This window comes from Micropterus dolomieu, linkage group LG09 (assembly GCF_021292245.1).
Source record: "Micropterus dolomieu isolate WLL.071019.BEF.003 ecotype Adirondacks linkage group LG09, ASM2129224v1, whole genome shotgun sequence".
Classification (NCBI taxonomy): domain Eukaryota; kingdom Metazoa; phylum Chordata; class Actinopteri; order Centrarchiformes; family Centrarchidae; genus Micropterus; species Micropterus dolomieu.
In genome coordinates this window covers 15,374,422-15,394,191 of record NC_060158.1, presented here as the reverse complement: position 1 = coordinate 15,394,191, position 19,770 = coordinate 15,374,422, and the positions used below count along the sequence as shown (strand labels likewise).

At 42.0% G+C, this 19,770-nt stretch overlaps 2 protein-coding genes across 4 annotated transcripts in view; both read right to left on the bottom strand.

The window, feature by feature from the left end:
- znf704 (zinc finger protein 704) overlaps positions 1 to 4,501 on the bottom strand; it is a gene marked incomplete in the record, with an annotated part of 52,376 nt that extends 47,875 nt beyond the window's left edge. Inside the window, 1 exon segment of the mRNA XM_046058463.1 lies at positions 3,742 to 4,501. Coding sequence (XP_045914419.1) covers positions 3,742 to 4,002 — 261 coding nt within the window.
- A 1,195-nt stretch (positions 4,502 to 5,696) lies between these two features.
- The window catches only part of pag1 (phosphoprotein membrane anchor with glycosphingolipid microdomains 1), a 52,630-nt gene continuing 38,556 nt past the window's right edge, over positions 5,697 to 19,770 (bottom strand). For all 3 annotated transcript variants that reach the window (XM_046058465.1, XM_046058464.1, XM_046058466.1), the window contains 7 exons: positions 18,939 to 19,170; positions 18,411 to 18,468; positions 15,159 to 15,255; positions 14,566 to 14,735; positions 13,956 to 14,387; positions 9,119 to 9,178; positions 5,697 to 8,840 (listed from right to left, as the gene is read on the bottom strand). In XM_046058465.1, the coding sequence (XP_045914421.1) occupies positions 8,478 to 8,840; positions 9,119 to 9,178; positions 13,956 to 14,387; positions 14,566 to 14,735; positions 15,159 to 15,255; positions 18,411 to 18,468; positions 18,939 to 19,126 (1,368 nt within the window). In that variant the 5' untranslated portion in view covers positions 19,127 to 19,170 and the 3' untranslated portion in view covers positions 5,697 to 8,477. The remainder of the gene's footprint in view (positions 8,841 to 9,118; positions 9,179 to 13,955; positions 14,388 to 14,565; positions 14,736 to 15,158; positions 15,256 to 18,410; positions 18,469 to 18,938; positions 19,171 to 19,770) is intronic.

Here is a 19,770-nt window from a genome sequence, read left to right as displayed (position 1 = left end):
TGTGTGTGTGTGTGTGTGTGTGTGTGTGTGTGTGTGTGTGTGTGTGTGTGTGTGTGTGTGTGTGTGTGTGTGTGTGTGTGTGTGTGTGTGTGTTCTAGATCATTTTCTCAAAGCACTGTAACACGATTAGGCTCAACTGTGGAAAAGCCAATGGCACCCTGTAGTCAGTCACTCACACAAGAAAACCAAGAGAACAATTTACTTAGATTAATGAGGTAAAAAAACATGAGAAATGAGTATCCGGTGTCCCTCATGATAGAAGCTGGTCGCACAAACACTCAGTGGTGCGCAAAACGCTCTGTGAAAACACAGACTTGAGTAAAATAACAAGATGGATTACACCGGCTCGGGGAAGATTAGGTGTTGTGTGTAGGACGGGTGTACTCCTCGGATAAAACAAACGGCAATTCCATCCTTTCGCCAGGCTTATGAATGATGGCATTTCATGGAGCCAGGAAATTGTGAAGCATACCAAATTGGTAGTGAAATTTGAGTTTCATGTGTCAAAGCTTGTAGTATGTATGTATGTATGTATGTATGTATGTATCTCTGTGTGTGTGTGTGTGTGTGTGTGTGTGTGTGTGTACCTGCCTGTGCACAGAGAAAATACCCTAAGTGTCCCTCATATCCCCCGCTCTTTATCTCTCCCACTCATAACGTACTTGCTTTTGGGCAGTTTGTCAAGCGTAAAGATTCTTGAACCTTTATGGGTCAAAGGTCATAATAAAGCAAGCTGACACAGACCATAAATTGAATCCCATGGACCGTGTGTCCCAACAGACTGTGTCTTTTAGCTTCTATTGTTCTTTGTTGCTAAGAACTGTTTGCATTAGCACATTTAGTGAAAATGGTGCGGATTAGGAATGTTAATGATTACTCTCTGGTCTCACACTGCCCTTACACAGCCTAACATTAGATTTTCTAAACCTATATGACCAAACAATCGCTCGAATGATGAAATTTTCAAATCGCAAAAAGCTGCAATTTTAATTTAAACATGCATAACAAATGTTGCTGGCGAATTTACTCAGCTGTAGCTAATAACTAATTAACATTCACGCCATTAGTTGTCACTACATGAAACTCGTGTGCCGTTGACGTTAATATACTTCAAATCTAATGATTAATATCAAGCATTCTACCAATGTAATAACTTTCTAAGTATGTTCCTTTTGTAAAACTAGCTAATTTATGTCCATGTTTTTTGAATAAAAGAACCCACAACAGCAAGCAACTGCATTATTCCATCTGACTGTTTTAATGTTAAAACAAGATGAATTTGTGATTATGTTTGTTATAAACAACTTGTTCAAAACTATATACAGGCCTGGTGGTAATTTATACAAATTAATAGCGATTTAAATTGCATTTGCAATACTCAAATTGTTCAGCCCTAACCCAGTCTCTCTTTGGTGTCATAGAAGAACTTATTCTTAATGCAGAGGTGCAATTATGTGACTAACATTTTTAGTATGTTTGCCAATTAGAGACATTTAAATACTTCTGAGGGACACACATAAGAATAAGAAAAGGAGATTTAATGTGTGTATAAATCTGTTTGTATGTTAGCACATATAACATGTACAAATACAAATCCTTTACCCTAAAAGATTACCCATACATCGTCACAAGGGAGGCATCCAGACTTGACCCTGTGGTCACTGTGCTTCATGTCGATGCTGCTCAGCCAACCAATAAGGACAGCCGACGCCGGCCTGCCTGGGATCAGCGCTTCAGAACAAAGACTCACTCAGATCCCATCAACAAGCTTGCTTCATTGACTCCCATGTCGGCGTACAATCAACACAAACAACAGCAGCAAGAACAACAAAAGCACCAGCAAAACAAAAACAAGCACCGCCTCTTCGTCAGCAGCGAGAGATCTGTGTAATATTGCGCACACAACACACACACACTTGCACAAACCAACAAGTCAACAAGTGGTATCCTACTCCCCCCTTTCCAAACAGGGGGCATTCGTTTGCCATTCTGGGCAATATGCCAAGCATCCAGATTCTTTGGAGCATGCCACCCATTGCCAACCTGGGGGTGCCTGCTTTCTTGGTTGCACAGCTGCTGCTCAAACAGGGCGGCATGCCCTCCCAAACAACCACCACTCCAAAAAATTTAAAGTAGTCAGCTCTAACTCATTAAACACACAAATGCACATGTGGGAGAAATCACATTCATGCTTTATTATACACCCATGCACACAAAAAGCAACACAGACGCACATGTGAATCCATGCACACACACACACACACACACACACACACACACACACACACACACACACACACACACACACACACACAGCAACCCCCTCCTCCTCATTTTACGGGGTTGTTTTCGACCTCAGTGGGAACTGAGAGCTGAAAGAGACTTGACCATTGTGCTGACAGGACTACGCTCTCAGCCCCAGCTGCACTACTCCAGCCTGCACCGGTGACTGTAGCGGTATTGTGCAGCAGCTTTTGTGAATGCAGCACTGCATACACAAATGTGCAAATGAAAAACAAGAGAACCCGGGTTTACATTGCATTCCCCATCGGTCAAAGATTTGACAATCCTCCATGCAGAGCTGCTGCATTCCTCTTTGTTAAGGTTTGAAAATGCATGTGCAAAGTTAAAGAACAGTTAAAGCTTAATTTGAGATTTACAAGAATTTCAGAGTGTTGCAGCTGTATCCATAAATGTACACCCTCACTACAGCTAAAATTTACATAAAGGAAACATGAGCTGTCCAGCATGTGTGGTAACTAACAGTGGATGAACATTTCCGCTTTGGTTACATAAATAAGACTTTCGATTACAGACTGTTGGTTACTTCATCTATAACATCAAAACCCAACACACATGAATGCAAGGCTGCACAATACCACACCAATCAAAATACATCAAAATCAGGCCATAAACAAGCTGTTATCCAGTCACTCCCCCTCTATAAAAAGGACAGAACACACACACACACACACACACACACACACACACACTTCCTCTATGCCAGAAACTGTGTTTTCATCCAAGAGCTGGACTGGCTTCTCTTCCTCCCACAATCTTTATCTGAGGCTGTGTGACACCAAAGTATACAAGTTGGAAGGCAATTAGGTCACTGCTAATTAGACCCATATCACAACTACAAATTTGAACATCATCGAAACTTCTTATCCTGCACCCTAATGGCTCAGGAAGCCCACACTATCTATTTTTTAACCGTTAACCGTACAATTAACCTCATACAATGATCCAAAATATATAACCTTAAACTGTGACAAGTTGCACCATCTATAACTAAATGAAAATGGCCAAAATTTAATATATTCTTTTAGAGCTATTAGTGCAATTAAAGGCAGGATGCGCAAAATGGTCTGTAATAAATGAGATGTATAAATCATAAGCATATGTGTAAAACGCTGCAGTCAGAGCGTGTTTGTTTGCTTCGGCTTACCCACCCACTAGCCCACATAAACATTGCGCAGGCCCTATCAAGCCCTTTGTCCCATATATATGATGTCGCCAAATGTCATGACAGCATGTTATTTGATGCAATTCGCATTATGGCTATTGAGAATAATACAGATGTTGTCCCAGCTGGTTAAATTTGTCATCAGTGGCTGCAGCAGCGGCGGTGACACCGTTAAAGCCGCTGCGTGCAGGAAGCGGTTAAACGCTGCAAAACACCGCACAACAAAAACTGTGAAGCGCTGCCTGCCTGCCGGGGAGCTTTGCCCACACACACACCTTCAAGCTGGACTTGAGCGGTACTTTGGCCGCAGTCTGGTTGAACCCCGCGGCTATCTCCTCCTCGGAGAACTCCTTGAGGCTCCCGTCTTGCAGGAGGACGGTGTAGACGCTGCGCCGAGCTCCTGCGGCCGAGACGTCTCTGTTTTCCTGCTTGACAGCCTGGACCACTCCTGTCACCGGGGCACCGTCCCCCGTCGGACTCGGCGCATAAACGCGGCTGCCGAGGATGGACCGCTTTACCAAACGCCTCGTATGCATGTCTAAAAGTGTCTCACTGAATGCAGACTCGGCGAACCGGTGGATTTAAAACATTAAACGTCGAATTATAACCAGTAAACAACGTCGAGAAAAATACAAAACCGCAGCGGGTAGACTACGCGCTCCAACAGCCCTGATAAAATGTTAGAAAGCGGCAACATACTCGGAAGGCGACAACTCCAAACAGCGTCCCAAATGCACCACACTCAAAAGCACCGAAAACTGAAGGGGAACTACAAATTAGCACCCTGCAAGAGCCCACAACATGAAGACGATTCATTCGCCGCTAAACAACCTCCACATCCAACCGGCTACCAATCTCCCTCCGTTCGACCTGTTTGTTTTCCCCACTGCTCCCTGCGAGCTGAGGGGGCGGCGGGAAAACACGGATTACCGCCACGCTTGGGAACCGAAATGACATTTGTACACGATTTAACAAAATGGCGGCTTATGCGTAGAAAAACGACTCGGACATCGGGGAACGGAAGCTACTACGTCGAATTATTTCACCTCGCTCGGCCGTGCACGCTGCCATCCCTCCGCAGGTGTTGAACACGGTTGAAAACACGGCGGTGAGGTGACTCCAGCTCCGGCTATTGCGACTTCCAGTCCGCGTCCGGCGCCGACCGAGCAGAGCCTCTACCGGCGGAATGCTGCCTGTAAACATGTGCGGTCCGGTGGCCAAGGCGGGCTGCGATTGGTCGGAACAGTACACGCCTCCAAAAGCCCCACCGCTCCCCCTACTCCTCCGACAGAAGGTAATGCAAGCCGGGAGGATGCTCCATTCAAAACAATGACGCAAGGATGCAGAGGAAACGAGAAGGGAGGGAGAACTGGCAGAAGGAAAGAAAGGGAAAGGGGGAATTTAGGCTAAGGAAAGGAAAACTTCGACCAGACAGACAGGCTTTATGCTATAACCTAGTTGTTAAAGCGTGTAGCCTACTTTCCAGGTGTCATGGGACTTCTAAATTACTATGACCTGGTTCTAAAATGGATGTTATGGGCTGCACTGGTCTGTTTTTGTGAATGTAAACACAACAGGTTCTTCAAAAAAAATTCACTTAACATGCCATTTTTATTCTACTAAAGGCACTGGCGTAAACATGCTCCAACATCAACCCTTCATAGCCGGTATCTGCCCAAATGTGAGCCAACCCACCCTTTAGCCAGGCCCATCAGATCATTTTGACAAACAGTGCTATCAAGGGTTTCATGTGCAAATAGTAAATTTAGCTAACATATATAGATATGTATGAAGGTGCAAATGTAGGCTATAATGGTGAATTTAGGTCAGCCTTGCCAGAAGTGCAAAATACCTGTATTTAATGTAATGATAACAGTAAGCCAGCAGTCATATCATACTAAAACCCTCATGTGAGCTACATCCTGTACTAAATAAGAAACCTAAAGTGTGATCTCACAACATGGCACAAGTCGTTGCTCACTGAGAAAAAAAAAATCTGATAAACGTGTCCCTTTTCATTCCAAAGTTCACAGTGCTTTGATAAATCAAGTTTACTAGGAGACTAATTCATTCATCGTGATTATCTCCCCGTGTGGCAGAGAGAATATACCAAATAATGTTATCACAGTAACAAATAGCCTAATTAAAGTCAAATGTAATGTCTTTAGAAAATCATATGCAGCTTACAATCTTTCAACATGACAGTGAATAAAAAGACACAGTGACACAATTTATTATATATATATATATATATATATATTTAATAGAACAATTCATGTCATAAAATATTTACATGCAGAGAATGGAAACCAGACAGAGTGGAGTGACAGATGTGGCCATAACTTCCAAAACAGGCTTTGCCCAGTGATCAAAGGCAGGTGTCACCATAGAGTTGTCTGCTGGTTGTAGGGGGAACAAATGGTCTCATTACAAAGAGTAGTGGAGCTGAAGGAGGGGCAGTGAGGGAACATCTCCAAACCTCTACCACACCATATTCCCTGAGGGGGATTGTGTGCGCGCGTGTGTGTGTGTGTGTGTGTGTTTATATGACCAAGGAAGACAGCTAGAGAGAATAAGTGATTTTAGGTAAGTATCTATTAACTGTGTATGTGTGTGTGTGTGTTTTGGCAATAAAACACCCCATTTGAGAGATAATTTCCTTAGAGAACATTTAAAATGTTATAATGTTCTGTGAACACCATTTTATCTATGATATGATGCCACCAACCTGATACACACAGCCACATCACTCGGTAGCAACACTTAACAAATTTTTTGGGAACTAAATAACAATGATAATTTTCTCTATATGCAGAAATGAACATCATTTGTTTGAGGACTTAATTTTCCTGTTTTCGTTCCTTAAAATACTGTGAATGGATCGCATTTCAAATCCTCTTTCACTGTAGCATTGCTGGGATGTAACAGCATTTCAAATGTCTGATATCATTTATAGAGCACGGGCTAGCTGTGTTTGTCTGAACCACCAACAAGCTCCTGCATGTCTAATGAAACATGAAGCTGGAGATACTGTAAGGCTGTAATATTTTGATGTGGGTGGAAACAGATGACACCAATTTGTCTGCAAAGACGGTAGATAATGTAGCAGTGGAAGAAATATTTACAGCAAAAAGCACTGGCCGTGTTCATTTGAAAATGAATTAAACAATAGTATTGAGACATTATTTCAGTTTTTTTTTTTTTTTTAAATAAAAGTACCACACATACAGTTTCTTCAAATGCATGTACCAAAACATTGTACCATATTACTGACATTTGATTGGTTACAACTTCTCAGAACTCAAAAGCTATGTGACAACTTTGAGTAACAATACAAGGTAAAAAGCTGTTGGAAAACAGGGATTAAGTTTTCCTTAAAACAAGGCAGACATACATCAGTGCTCTTAACAGACTTATTTTAAAATGATACCATTCTGGACATTGTACAAATAAGTAATAGCTCACATAAAATTCCAGCAAGTAACAATTGGTTAAAATAGTGCTATATCTATATTTCCAAGCCTTGTTTGGCATGACGTCGGTACAAGCTACAAACAGTTTTCTCAGAGTGCTTCTATAGTAAGTTAAAAAGCATTAGTTATTTAAATTGTGCAGCGATGTAACTGGATTGTGATAATGCTTTTGATAAGCTGTATATAAATGCCGTACCATGATATCAAACTTTGTGCTTTAAAATCATCAGGGATGGCAACTGAAGACTGTACTGTACCAAGAGTGAGCTCAAAAAACATGAAATAAATACACTTGATCAATGGATTTGCATCAATAATGCAAGTTTGTTATTTTTATCACATTACACATCTTCTGAATTTGTTTGGACCCCATGCAATTCAACTTTTAAACAATGAATAAGAAAGTCAGAGAAAATGTACCTTTACAACTGTCATTATCTTACAGCTCACATTCATTTTGTATCTTAATAAAAATGCTAGAAACATCTATAAAACCCTTTTTACTTTTCTCTCACAGACATTTCACAATTACACAACAACACGCATCATCAAATAAATATGAATTTCACAAAAAAATGCTGACATGGACTGTAAAACGTCTAAAAATGCTTTCAGAATGTATTGTGAAACCGCCCTCCTTCCCTTCTGCAGATCTTCTGCAGATAGTCTCACAACTCCTGTCCTGTAACATGTTGAACCAATACGGTTGCGGTGAATAGCCTCAACAAAAGAACATGCAGTTAAAAACTCGTCATTTCTATTTGATGGCGTAATCTATCGACTTCTACTGTATTTTTGCTAAGCATTTGGTCACAGATAAGACTGGCTTTTCATTTCCATACCTAGAACCCATTCACAAGAAGTTCAAGCAGAGAATGCACTGCGGAGGTACTACCAACCTGCCAAAGAGTAGCCAAGAAATACATCATCTGAAACCTCAATAAAACGTGACGCTGAGTCACCTGGATGAAGCTAGAAAGTCACTAGCAGCTGCAGAAGGGACTTGATAATGTTACCTTCATAACATTAACATTAAGTGCATGAATTTCATGATTATATGGCACTGAATTCTTGGTATCTTTGTTTGGTTTTTTTTTTAGATCACAGGCACTGATAGTGTCCTCAGCTAACCCTTAAAATGCTGCAATGTGTGCTGTGATTGGATATTTATTTGATAGTTTATTTATTTGATCTTTTTCACAATCACATGTTGTTAAATGATGCGCACATATGTCAACATGACTAATGAGGAATTTAATGATGATCCAAAGTGCACTCTTCTACATGATTAATAACGACTGAGGTACTAGAGTTAATTTTCTAGTAGGCCTACCAATACCATTGACATTCACCCTGGTTGATAAATTAAAAGTTCAGATATGACAAACCGTACCCAAGCTGTAAAGAGGACACTCATGCGTTGATGATGGATGCTGATGCCGTTTTCCCCAAGTCATGCACCAAATGCATGCTATAGTGACGTCTGTAAGGTGTAAGAGAGGGAGCTCATAACAAACCGTCACAGATGAAGGGAAAACTCAGAGGCGGGACGTTTCCTGGTCCAGACCCAACTCTCCAACACTCTCGTAATCAGGCTCTGCCTTGGCAGCGTCGGTCCCCTCCGCTTCCAGCTCAGCACTGTGGTCATCATCCGGGCTACTAGTTTTTGGGATGCGGATGGATTCGTAGCCGGGATCTGTGCACTCCGTGGCGAGATCCTCCCCCGGCTGGGGGTCGCTGGGCTGGCTGTAGATATCTCGGACAGTGGCGTAAAGGTCACTGGAGGAAGAGGTCGTGACAAGGCCTTTGATCTCTGCGATGCTACTGTAGTCGTGCTCTTTGTCGTCCTCGTTCACAGCATCATCACAGTTTGTTTTGTTGACTGTAGAGTACACTGCTGACTGAAGGACAGAGAAGAAACACATTGTTTTGGTTATTACTTGCACAAAACGGTCATAAACATACCTGCATTTATTTAGATAACAGGAATGTGAACATTGACGGATTTGTACCAAAAGAACCCTGCTAAGTTTTTCCCTCATAGCAAATTGTGTATGACTATTATACTTCTTTTTTTTATCTTTTTGGTGCTTGGAGCATTGGCATTCACAGAATAAAGTGCTGCTGTCTCGGGACTGGAAACGACAGTTTGGGGAATAAGGGAGTTTAACACACTTACCTCACTGTCTGAAAGAATGTGGTTGTGGAACCCCGGTGCGGGAGACAGTGGGGAGTGTAACTAGAGGAGAAAAGAACAAAAGGTAGATTTAGATATGGCAGCCACTGTATCAAAAAGAAAAGACTGAGTGCAGTATCAGACATTTAAAACACGCCTAAGGCTTGTAGCCTTAGGCTTATGGCTCCTAAAAGTGGCTGTTGGGAACATTTGAGGATTCATCACACATTTTTATTTTTAAGAATTGGGTGGCACCTTCCTGTCGTAGAGTTTAATCAGTTCTCTTATAATCAAAAAAGCAGCAAGCTGTAATACTGAAATTTGATAGAGGTGTTCGAAACAACTTTGAGGGCATGCAGTTAAGATATGGTTGCATTGATCTGCATTACTTAAACATGCTGGCAAACTATTGACCAGTTCTCAAAAACGCAAACACCAATGGAAAATCTCTTTGAATGTCTAAAGAGAGTGCGTGGTGAGTGATCAATAAAGTGATCTTCTAAACTATTCCCAGCAGTAGGAAAGTTTTGCTTTTTTTTTTTCCTGTGACACATATGAAACTAATGTTGTATATGACCACCCATTCATTAAGAATTGAGTGAAAGTCAACGGGCAGTGGAAGAGAGTGTGATGTTTTTGTGCACGGCCTCTATCCACTTTGCCTTATGATCGATGAGGGAGCCATTAATCAACAAAGCACTTCTGACAGCCGCCCCAAACACCTCAGGAGTCTAACAAGAACCTCAATACCATTGCCAGCATTGACTAAATAGTTCATATCTGAAGTCTTGTGACACTAATAGGAAAACATTGCTTTTTTTGTATTATTTTCTTGACTGGATGTAGTCCTTGGTTGGCAGTACCAAGGTTAATGCACTTGTTGAGGCACAGTACTTGGAGCTTGTCAAGGGCACATGGCCACATAAGCCATGCTCTTATGTATTGAATGAACTGAGAACTGCGCACAGAGATCATCCATCACACCATCTGCCCCGGCTTTGTGTCATAGCATCCTCATGCAGATACATGTTTCTCTGGCATTTTCTCAAAGAGCATAAATCAATATGATTACTTTATGGATAACTCATGTTTGGAGACATGATTACTTTTATAGATCTGACACGCTCGGCAGCAGATGCCCTTTTCATTTCGCTTTAATTAGCCGACCAATTAGGCAGAGTGCCCCAGAGGAGTCTTCGTATGAAACATGGACGCAGGTGACTTGACCCAGTCACTGCACCTCTTGTGTGTTTCACAATATTTGTTCATCTAATTTTCAGCCTCCTTATTCTTGGCTCAAGTATTGTTGCAAATTAAAGCGGCATTTTCATTAAGTCAGTCACACAGTCAGCAATAAACACAGTATTTAACCTGGGTTTGATGCACATGGGCATACAATTTGAGTCTTAAAAACTTTATTTGATGCATATAAAACTAAGATAAAGACCTATAACAATACGTGGACGGTTGTTTGTTTCGTGTCAATACATGCAATGTTACATCTGAGAGATTAATATTTTGACGTATTACAATAAGACCTTGTGTGTGTGTGTGTGTGTGTGTGTGTGTGTGTGTGTGTGTGTGTGTGTGTGTGTGTGTGTGTGTGTGTGTGTGAGGCAGGATTATGGGAATGTGTTTATGTGTACGTAGGAGAGACAATGACACACAGAACACGCAGGTATGACAGTAAGCTGATTATAGCAGCCTCAGAAGATGGACGACTCAGGTGTCAGCGTGTCAGTAATGCTGACGTGCATGTTGACATACCGAAGCAGTATGAATACATCAGATCTGCATATATTATCTGTATTCCCTGTCTTGCACATGCTCATTCAAGTATATAAACAACTCTCAACGAACTGTAGCTATGCAAATATAAAATATATATAAAACACATCAACACCCACTCAAATTATAACCTATAACGCACACTCATATTACATGCTCAAACTGTCTGTCTAACAATAGTTATTCCCTGTAGCAGCTCAACAGTGCTGACCAGCAGTTTACCTGTTCCCAGTTTATATCCCAGCAGCCCTCTGGCTGGGTCAAATTCATTTCCTGCACGTCACATTAAAAGCCCACAGGCGACACGTAGGCAAATGACTGCAAACAAGTGTTACTGCTCTTTATGAAAGTTCAACAACTGTACAACTACAAAGGGAGAAGCTGTGAATGAAAGGTCACAAAAAGACTGTGTGAGTGTGTGTCTGAGACAAATGTTTAACTAGAAACCAAGTGTATGTATGTATGGAAAAATGTGTGTATATGAGAAAGCCTGAATCTGTGTGTTAACAGCATTTACCGAGCTGATACCTGAGGGGATTCCTCTCAGACATTTACATACAGGCACCCCAGCATTTGCACAGATGAGTGTGAGTGTGTATGTGTGTGTGTGTATGAGGGACAGACAGAGAGTTACTATAGCCTGTATCATCCATCATGAAGCCAGACTAACTGTCATAGTGATGGTGGCCAGCTGGCGCTCACTAAGCTCAGACACACACACATGCACAACACACACACTTGGTTTGACAAGACAAATCACTGACTGCTCCTGGTCATACACAGGCGTAAACCACGGAGAGTCGGGAACATTCCGTGTTAACCTTAAATCAGCCCCGGGGAGTCTATGTGTAGCAGAATATATGTAAACACATACATGCTATAGTATCTGTGTGTGTGTGTGTGTGTGTGTGTGTGTGTGTGTGTGTGTGTGTGTAATGTGGAGGGATGGGGAGAAATAACAGAATTAATGCTGGGTCCGTCTATAAATGAGTGCATTTTTATGTGTGTGTGTGTGTGTGTGTGTGCGTGTGGCTGCCAGTATGCGTTGGAGATATATTGTAGTTCAGTAGATCAAGATTTCATCATAGAAACGGGGGTCAGATGAGGCCAGACTCTCCTGCTGTCCAAATGAGCAGCAGTGATTAACTAATTGCCCACAACTGCAGAGACAAAGGAATAGAGAAATGTGACAAAAAAGAGAAGAGAAATAAGGAGAGCGGGATGAAATGAACAGAGGAAACGAGAACCAAGAAGATATAGTGTATTAAAGGGTAATTCTGGTCTATTACAACCTGGGTCTTATTTTCAAAGTTTTGGCACTCATTTTGATCAGTTATGATACATCCAGCCCGGATAAGAAAGGAGCGTTCAGACAATCAGACAGGTTGTGAACAAAAGTCAGTGACACCTGAAATGTTGGTAATAATCCCTTATTGCAAAGGAAACTGCACACAACTAAGGCAAGTATGGTTGGTCAAAGTTGAACCAGGAAGCCAGTCTGTAGACTGTGATGAGTAATTACAACGGACAGTTTTTGGTAATGATTTTACTGTTCGTCTCAGTCTTCTCTTACATATAAGTTTGGCTAACTTGAGCAACTGACTTGGTGAATAAATCTTAATATTACTGATAGGAATGATGGCCAAACCCGCAACAAGACTATGCGTCTACAGCCATGCTTGTAGCTCTGTGAGACTGCACAGAGGCACAGTGGCAATTTGACCTGAATGCTAACATCAGCGTGCTAACATTGACAATGGTAACATGCTGATGTTTAGCAGGTGAAATGTTTACGCATGTCACCATTTTTGTGTAACATGTTAGCATGCTAATATTCACCAATTGGCCCCAAACACATAGTAGAGCTGAAAGCTGATGGGAAGCTCAAACCTTTGGGAGGTATTTGCTCATAAACCAAAGTATTGAAGGTATTAGCATTTTGACCTGATGATGGCTCTAGATAAAAGTCAGGAGATCAAAGTTATTACAATTCATCCAGAGAGAGATAAGAATGTATGTGTGTCCAAAATTCTTGGCAATCCATCTACTTCAGTCCGGACCAAAGTGGTGGACTGACAGACCAACCAACATAGTCACCATTAAAGTTGCACATCTAAAAATCAGATATGTTACAATAAACCATAATTATAATTTAAAATAGGAGAAGGGACAGTAATGCATAGGAACGAGGAGGAGGAAAGTAAATATGAACAGGACTTCAGAGAGGAAGAGGAAGACGGAGAGAAGAAAGAAGAGAGACAGCTGCCACTTCATGCAGCTTTGCGGTAGACCGACAATGTGATGTTTGTGTTTGTGCGCTTGTCAGCTTCTAACAGTCTTGAGATTCTTTCTGAGAGTGTGTTAGTGTATATGTTTATTGGTGTGTCTCTGTTGGAGCGTGCAGAGCAGCAACAGCAGCACCTCTGCGTGACACTGAACCGCTTCTCTTCTTTTCACCTCTCCATCCCTTTGCTTTTACTCTCCTTCCCTCTCTTCTCCTTTACATCTCCATGTCTCATCCCCTCATATTCTCTTTATCATCCTCATATCTTCTCTTTCCTCTCCTCTCCACTACAGATGGCTTCATTTGTATGCCGCTAGGCTTCTTTATTTCTCTCTATCTAAACTTGACTCTCTTTCTCTCTCACCCTTTATGCCTCCTGGTCCCCTAAGCTCTTTTCAAGTCAATCTCATATCATCTCTCTGTCACTATCTCTGTTTCATCTATTACTCTCTCCTGCTCTTCCCACCCCAGCTCCCATTTTCATTCTTTTCTTCTCCCTTCACTGGTACACCATTGCCTCTCTCTCTCTCTGAAATTTCTTCCCTTGGTCTCTCAAAGTTCTTCCCTTGGTCTGTTGCTCTTCCTAAAGCAGCACTGAGTAGGCAGGCAGCTTAGCAGATGATAACTGTAGTGGTGACACATCTCCCCTTTTCTTTGTTCTCCATGGCCTCTTTCTGAACCTGCATTATGCACATTTTAGTAGTATAGGACTAGTATAACACTCCACACACACACACACACACACACACACACACACAGCATTCTCACCTCTCCATTGTGCAGTCCAGCCCCCGCCAGCCCATTCATCACCACTGGCTGGTTGTCATTTTCATCCAGAACCTTCTCTGGTACCGGCGGAGGCAAGTCTTCTTCTGGTTCCTCCACAGGTTTATGTGGGGGAACGTTGGCATTATCGGAGCACCTTTTGGCCTCCATGTCGGCACTGTGACGGCTCTTCTTATTCAGGTCGATGGAGGCGTACTCCACCCCTATACACAGGGGCCCCCGTTCAGTTGTGCAGGGGCTGAGGTGGCCGTTGAGAAGGACTGAGGGATGGTGGGGAGATTCATCAGGGCTCAGCTGGATGGTACCGTTGGGGAGGCCAAGCTGGGCTGGGGGGTCTTTGAGTTCCTTGACCGTCTCGTACAGGGAGTCTTCGACGCTGACGTCACGTGATGCCACCGCCATCTCCTTCACCACCTGGATGTCAAGATACATACACTGGATTCTTTAATACGCTTGTAAATGAACAAAGTACATTTAAAGCTTCTGTTCTCTAACTGAAAACTCAATCAATCCATCAGCCCAACCAATCAAAGCTTTAATATCTTGTAACAGACACAAGCACGGCTGTTGTAGGGTGACTTTAAACATAGACCTCATAGGTGCTGTCCCCTGAGGCTGGGGGTCTGTCCCCAATAAGGGCGTTGTTGGGAGGAATGCTGGGTAGCTCCCGGTCCTGAGGACACTTGGAGGACCTGAGCTCTGATTGGCTGGAGAGCATCTCCTCTGATGGCTGGGGACTGTTGTCTTGTGTGTCAGTGAGGACTGGTGGAGCACAGGGCAAAAGAATAGAAACAAGAATTTCAATTTTTTACGAGAGAATTTACACAGACACATTTACTTTAAAAGTAGTTGTAATGAGTCACATTTTCCTTGCCCATCACTGCAGAATAAATCCATTACTATTTTTCTATTACTGATATTTAACAGTCACACATCTAAAAATGACTAAGAACATAGCATACAAATGGCCACGAAAAACAACAGCTGAGGTTTTGAATGAACCAAAGCTGTAAGACAACAAAGACATTGCATAACAACAGCTGCTAAGCAAATGTTATTGTCATGTAGGGAGAGCAGCAGAAACATGCTACACTTTGCCAGCAGTGACTGTAATTTCAGTATCATCGAGTTAAAATAGTTAACGAACACATGGCACGCTAAGATAATGCTACTATCTTGGCTTACTTGTACCGCTGGTTAGAGGACCATTGTGAGAGCTGCTGACGGCCACATCAGTCACTGGGCTGTCTGCTGATTGGCTGATCGTCTCTCTCTCTGACACCTACACAACAAAGGATAAGATGTTTGTCACTGCTGGACTAAGCTCAGAGGCTGGCAGCTCAACTGACAAAGCGGAAGCATTTAATGCACATGCAACATCCAATCTCAGGTTACTTCAATGACACGTCACACACCCCCCCAAAAAAAAAATTTTCTAAAAGGGAACAAAAATAAATCTGCACTTGTCAGCTCGTACAGGGTAGATGACTTTCACACCTCGGTGCAGTCCCACAGCCACTGTCAGCAGATCGTGCTGTGTTTGGAAAAACATTTTTTAGAATCTTCAGAATTTCGGGAACTGTCATATTTGCAGCACTGATTGCAATTTCCACACTTCCCTGTTCTTTATCTCTACTTTTCCTAGATTTTCCAATCACATTACTGATTATTTTAAGCTCATTATCAGTATGTTACGCATGCTTAGTTAAATGTAGTGTATTTTAACCCACCAACAAAAGACATATAGAGATAGCTAGATAGAGTGTAAAAAAACAGATTTATGCCTGATGAAGAAATTATGCTGTTTATTCTTATCTACAGTTGATTGTAATTGGATTTATGACCTGGCTGAGCTGATCTGACATTCTTCTTTGATAGAAAGTGGTCTAAATGTCTTGCATGGACACATCTCACTTTGAGTTTTTTATGTCATTTAATAAGAGACAGTAATTCAAGAATAATAGCACAGTACAACGGAGGAGGCAACAATGATAGTTGTGTCACATGAATACAAATGAAAACCATAGAAGATGATATTTTATGGACACTCACAGGAAAATGCGTTTCCCTATTTCACCTTCCCTCCCTCAATAGTAAAGTCGAAGCTACAGTACAACAACCCTGCAACACTCTTTAAACCCTGCCCTCCAGTTGAAGGCTGTTTCCCTATTTGCTACATCACGTGGCAAAATCAGCAGCCGAATCAACTCTTCGAGTGAGCAAACACTTAAATCCACACTCCAAATATCAGACTGGAAAGAAACAACACAAATTAACACAGCATGTGTTGAACACCTGCCGCATTGAGGCATGATTTATTTATTTTTTCACACTTAAACATAAACCATCTTGTTTCTGTAGGCAAATATATCCCTCCATCACTCACTATATATATATTAACGGGTGTAAGTCAAGATTCTCTTTGTTTAGGGTGGTTGTTGTCCTTCTGCGTGAGCAGAAGGTTGTGTGTTAAAAGCTCCACAACCCCATCTAGTGGTCAATTACTCTCATAACTATTGTTGTCTATGATGTAATCTTTAACTATTTTATGACCCAAACGTCTCATATTTCTTTATAGCTCACCTTATGTTATTCTTTTGTTGTTAGTTAGTTTGTCTTAGTCTCAGCCTAATTCCAGATCCATCTTTTCTCATTTTATTCCACATCCAAATCCTGATGTTGGAGCGATGGATAATCTAAAAATAGTTTTAGATTTCTGGAGCATTTTGGAAACATGCTGGTGTTTGGAAGGTGAGGGACAGCGTTCCTTCATCATGTTAGGACGCAGACACAGGGAAGAGTGACTGAGCGGGTGAGCAAGGAGAGCCAATCCACTCATCCGCACAGACAAAGACCCCATTTAACCTATCGGGCTGTGACATGGTCCCTCATTTAAATAGGCCCCTCATGAAACAATTTGACTGCCCCGCAATTAGGGGTTACAGTGAAGGTATCCATCAAACGCATAAATGCTCTGAGTAATGTGCACGTGCACGTGGGAGCATGTAGGCTCACACATACATACACACACACACACACACACACACACACACACACACACACACATACAGAAAGCCCCAGAGGGAGTGACAGGATAAGAGAGTAAGTGGGTGTCACTTAATCTATGAAAGCCTGACATTTGTCACACTTATATGTTGCTTGTTACTGATGCAGAAGTATTATAGGAGTTGGTTATTACTATCTATGCCCATGACATGATGTTTAAAAAGACATAGTGTCATTATGAGTAGTACATGGCTAGAAGGGGCAAAGGTCAACTATATAAATAGTGAATATTCATTTTTATTCAGATTACTGTGCCATACGTTTTACTTGATTTCATTTCAAGGACAATTTTATAATAACATTATTTGAGTAAGGCTGTCAGTGGAATTTCCCACATGTGCTCTCTTAGCAGGAGTAACCATTTCCACATCAGCCACTGCTGGCAACAACTGGAAGCAATCTCACTGGAGGCTGTCAATCAGCTGTAAGGAGGTTTTGTTTTGTATATGTTTCTGTGTCAGTGTGATAGAAGTGGGTTAGAAGGTAAATGTCAGAGAATGTTTGTGTGTGTCATAGGATATCAGGGTGTAGATGTGTGTGCACTCGTTATTCAGGCGTGCAGCCAATGTGGAAGCTCTATCCACAGCTTCATATTCAAGTGGTTACACTGCCTGATTACAGACATGTCGCTCACACACGCAGCGACTAACAAGGACTGTACAGTATGTGAGTGTATGTGCACGTGTGTTTCTTGCTGTGAATGCACGCTTCCAGAGAGAGCATTTAGATTTAATTGCTGATCTTTCACTGCTAGAATTGTTTTTTGAGTTTCCCAGAATTCCAAGATGTTACTGGACCCTCACCGAATCTGCATAATGTGAGAGACCGTGTAAGAGAGCAAATTAGTATTTATGTGTGTCTATGTAAATGTGAATGTTCACACACACACATAATTACCTACTGCAAGCTGACTCAAAACACACAGCTGTTCAACTCCGCATTCAATATCAGTCACACACACACCCCCAAATAATTCAAAAACACAGCACAACTTGAAAGCTAATCACAATTTTAGAAACTAGTTCTCAGGGACGGCTTCAAAGCCACTTCAATATTCCTTTTCTGCTGGTTGCCTCAAAGACTGACAAGACTCCAGGTAGTAAGTGGGCCTGGCCAAATAGTCAAAACCATAACCCAAAGCGTAATTTTTCAAAAGGTTTGATGTTTGTAGACACTTTCTTTTACATGGATTAAACAAATGAGAAATAGTGTGTTAACCAGTGAGCATGATAGGTGCTGGTAGGCAGATATTGTTTCCTTCAGACAGAGTCAGGTGAGCTGTTTCCACTTGTCTCCAGTCTGTATGCTAAGCTAAGCTAAGCCGTTATCATGCGTGTACTATTGCAAGAAAAACCTTGAAGCCCAACTCACTCCATTCATGAGGTTCTGATGGTCTCCTTCTGGATGTCCATTGACTGCCTTCTTCTGACTAGAAATAGAGAGGAATGGAGGAATAGAGAGAGAGAGGGAGAGAGAGAGAGAGAAATATGTGGATGATTAAAAAGCACCGAGAACACCGCGTAGTCCTAAAATAGCACCTTGTGTGATATAAAGGAAAATTAAGAGGTTTCTTTCCAATAATGATGAGGCTAAAGTGCTAATACTTTCAGGTTTTGGGGTGGATTTCTAAACAACATCCTTGTTTCTGGCTTCTGTGTGCTTTCCTGTGTTATTATAAGTTGTATTCATTGCTGTACATTTTTATTGACTGTATTGTCTGTAAGCCAAATTGGCCCTTAGGGACACCACTGCTCTATTCCTGACGTGTCAATACCAGGAAACTGTCAAATCATAACACATGTCAAACTTTCCTGCCATCTTCTAAATATGTGTGTTTCCTTGAACATCAACTCCAGCAGCAACGAGTTTGTGCGTGACTGTGTGTCAGAAGGCGCTCACCCCTGGCAGCTAGCACAGAGCATCAGCAGCACAGAGACCAGGAGCAGGGCAGTGAGGGTGCTGAGGGTGACGGCCAGGACCAGCTGCCCACTGCCCAGCCACGACGCTATGCCTGTAGCAGCTGCCGCCCCTGACCCGGCGACACCTGCCTCCAGCCCCCACCACACTCCACTCAGCACCGGAGCCATGACGCATCACACTGTGGCAGGAGAGGACATCGGACAGGTACCGGCTGGAGAAACACAAGAAAATGAACGAAGACAAATTAAAAATGTGTCATGAATATTTTTTGCACATTGAAAACCGACAAACAAAATGATCTAATTTACCAACAATTATTTATTCTTTCTTTGAACAGAGACGCTAACAAGTTTGAGCAAATGAAATGGAAACTCCACGTTATATTACCATACGTGACATTAAATATGCAGTGGAAGGATCTGTGTGTTTTCACTTTCTCTGCATATCATAAATGATTATTCTTGGTTGAGGATAAGTACAATTTACTGAAAGATACAATCTGCAAAACTCTGCAAACTGTGTTTTATTTGTCAAGCAAACACACTGGATTGACTTGATTTTGGTGTAGCTGCTTCATCACAGGAAACAGCGTGAATCACCTCCCAATTCTATTGCGAAACAGCAGTGAGTACTAACATGACAATTTCAATCTGACAAATACACTGGGGAAAAATACACCGGCTATGTTGGCCATTTTTTAAACATTCACTGATAAAGAACTAAAGGTTTAATAATAAAGTCAAACATACAACCTAACTAACCAGCAGCTCAACTGCATACTGTGCTCAGATGTGGCCACCAGGTGGCAGCA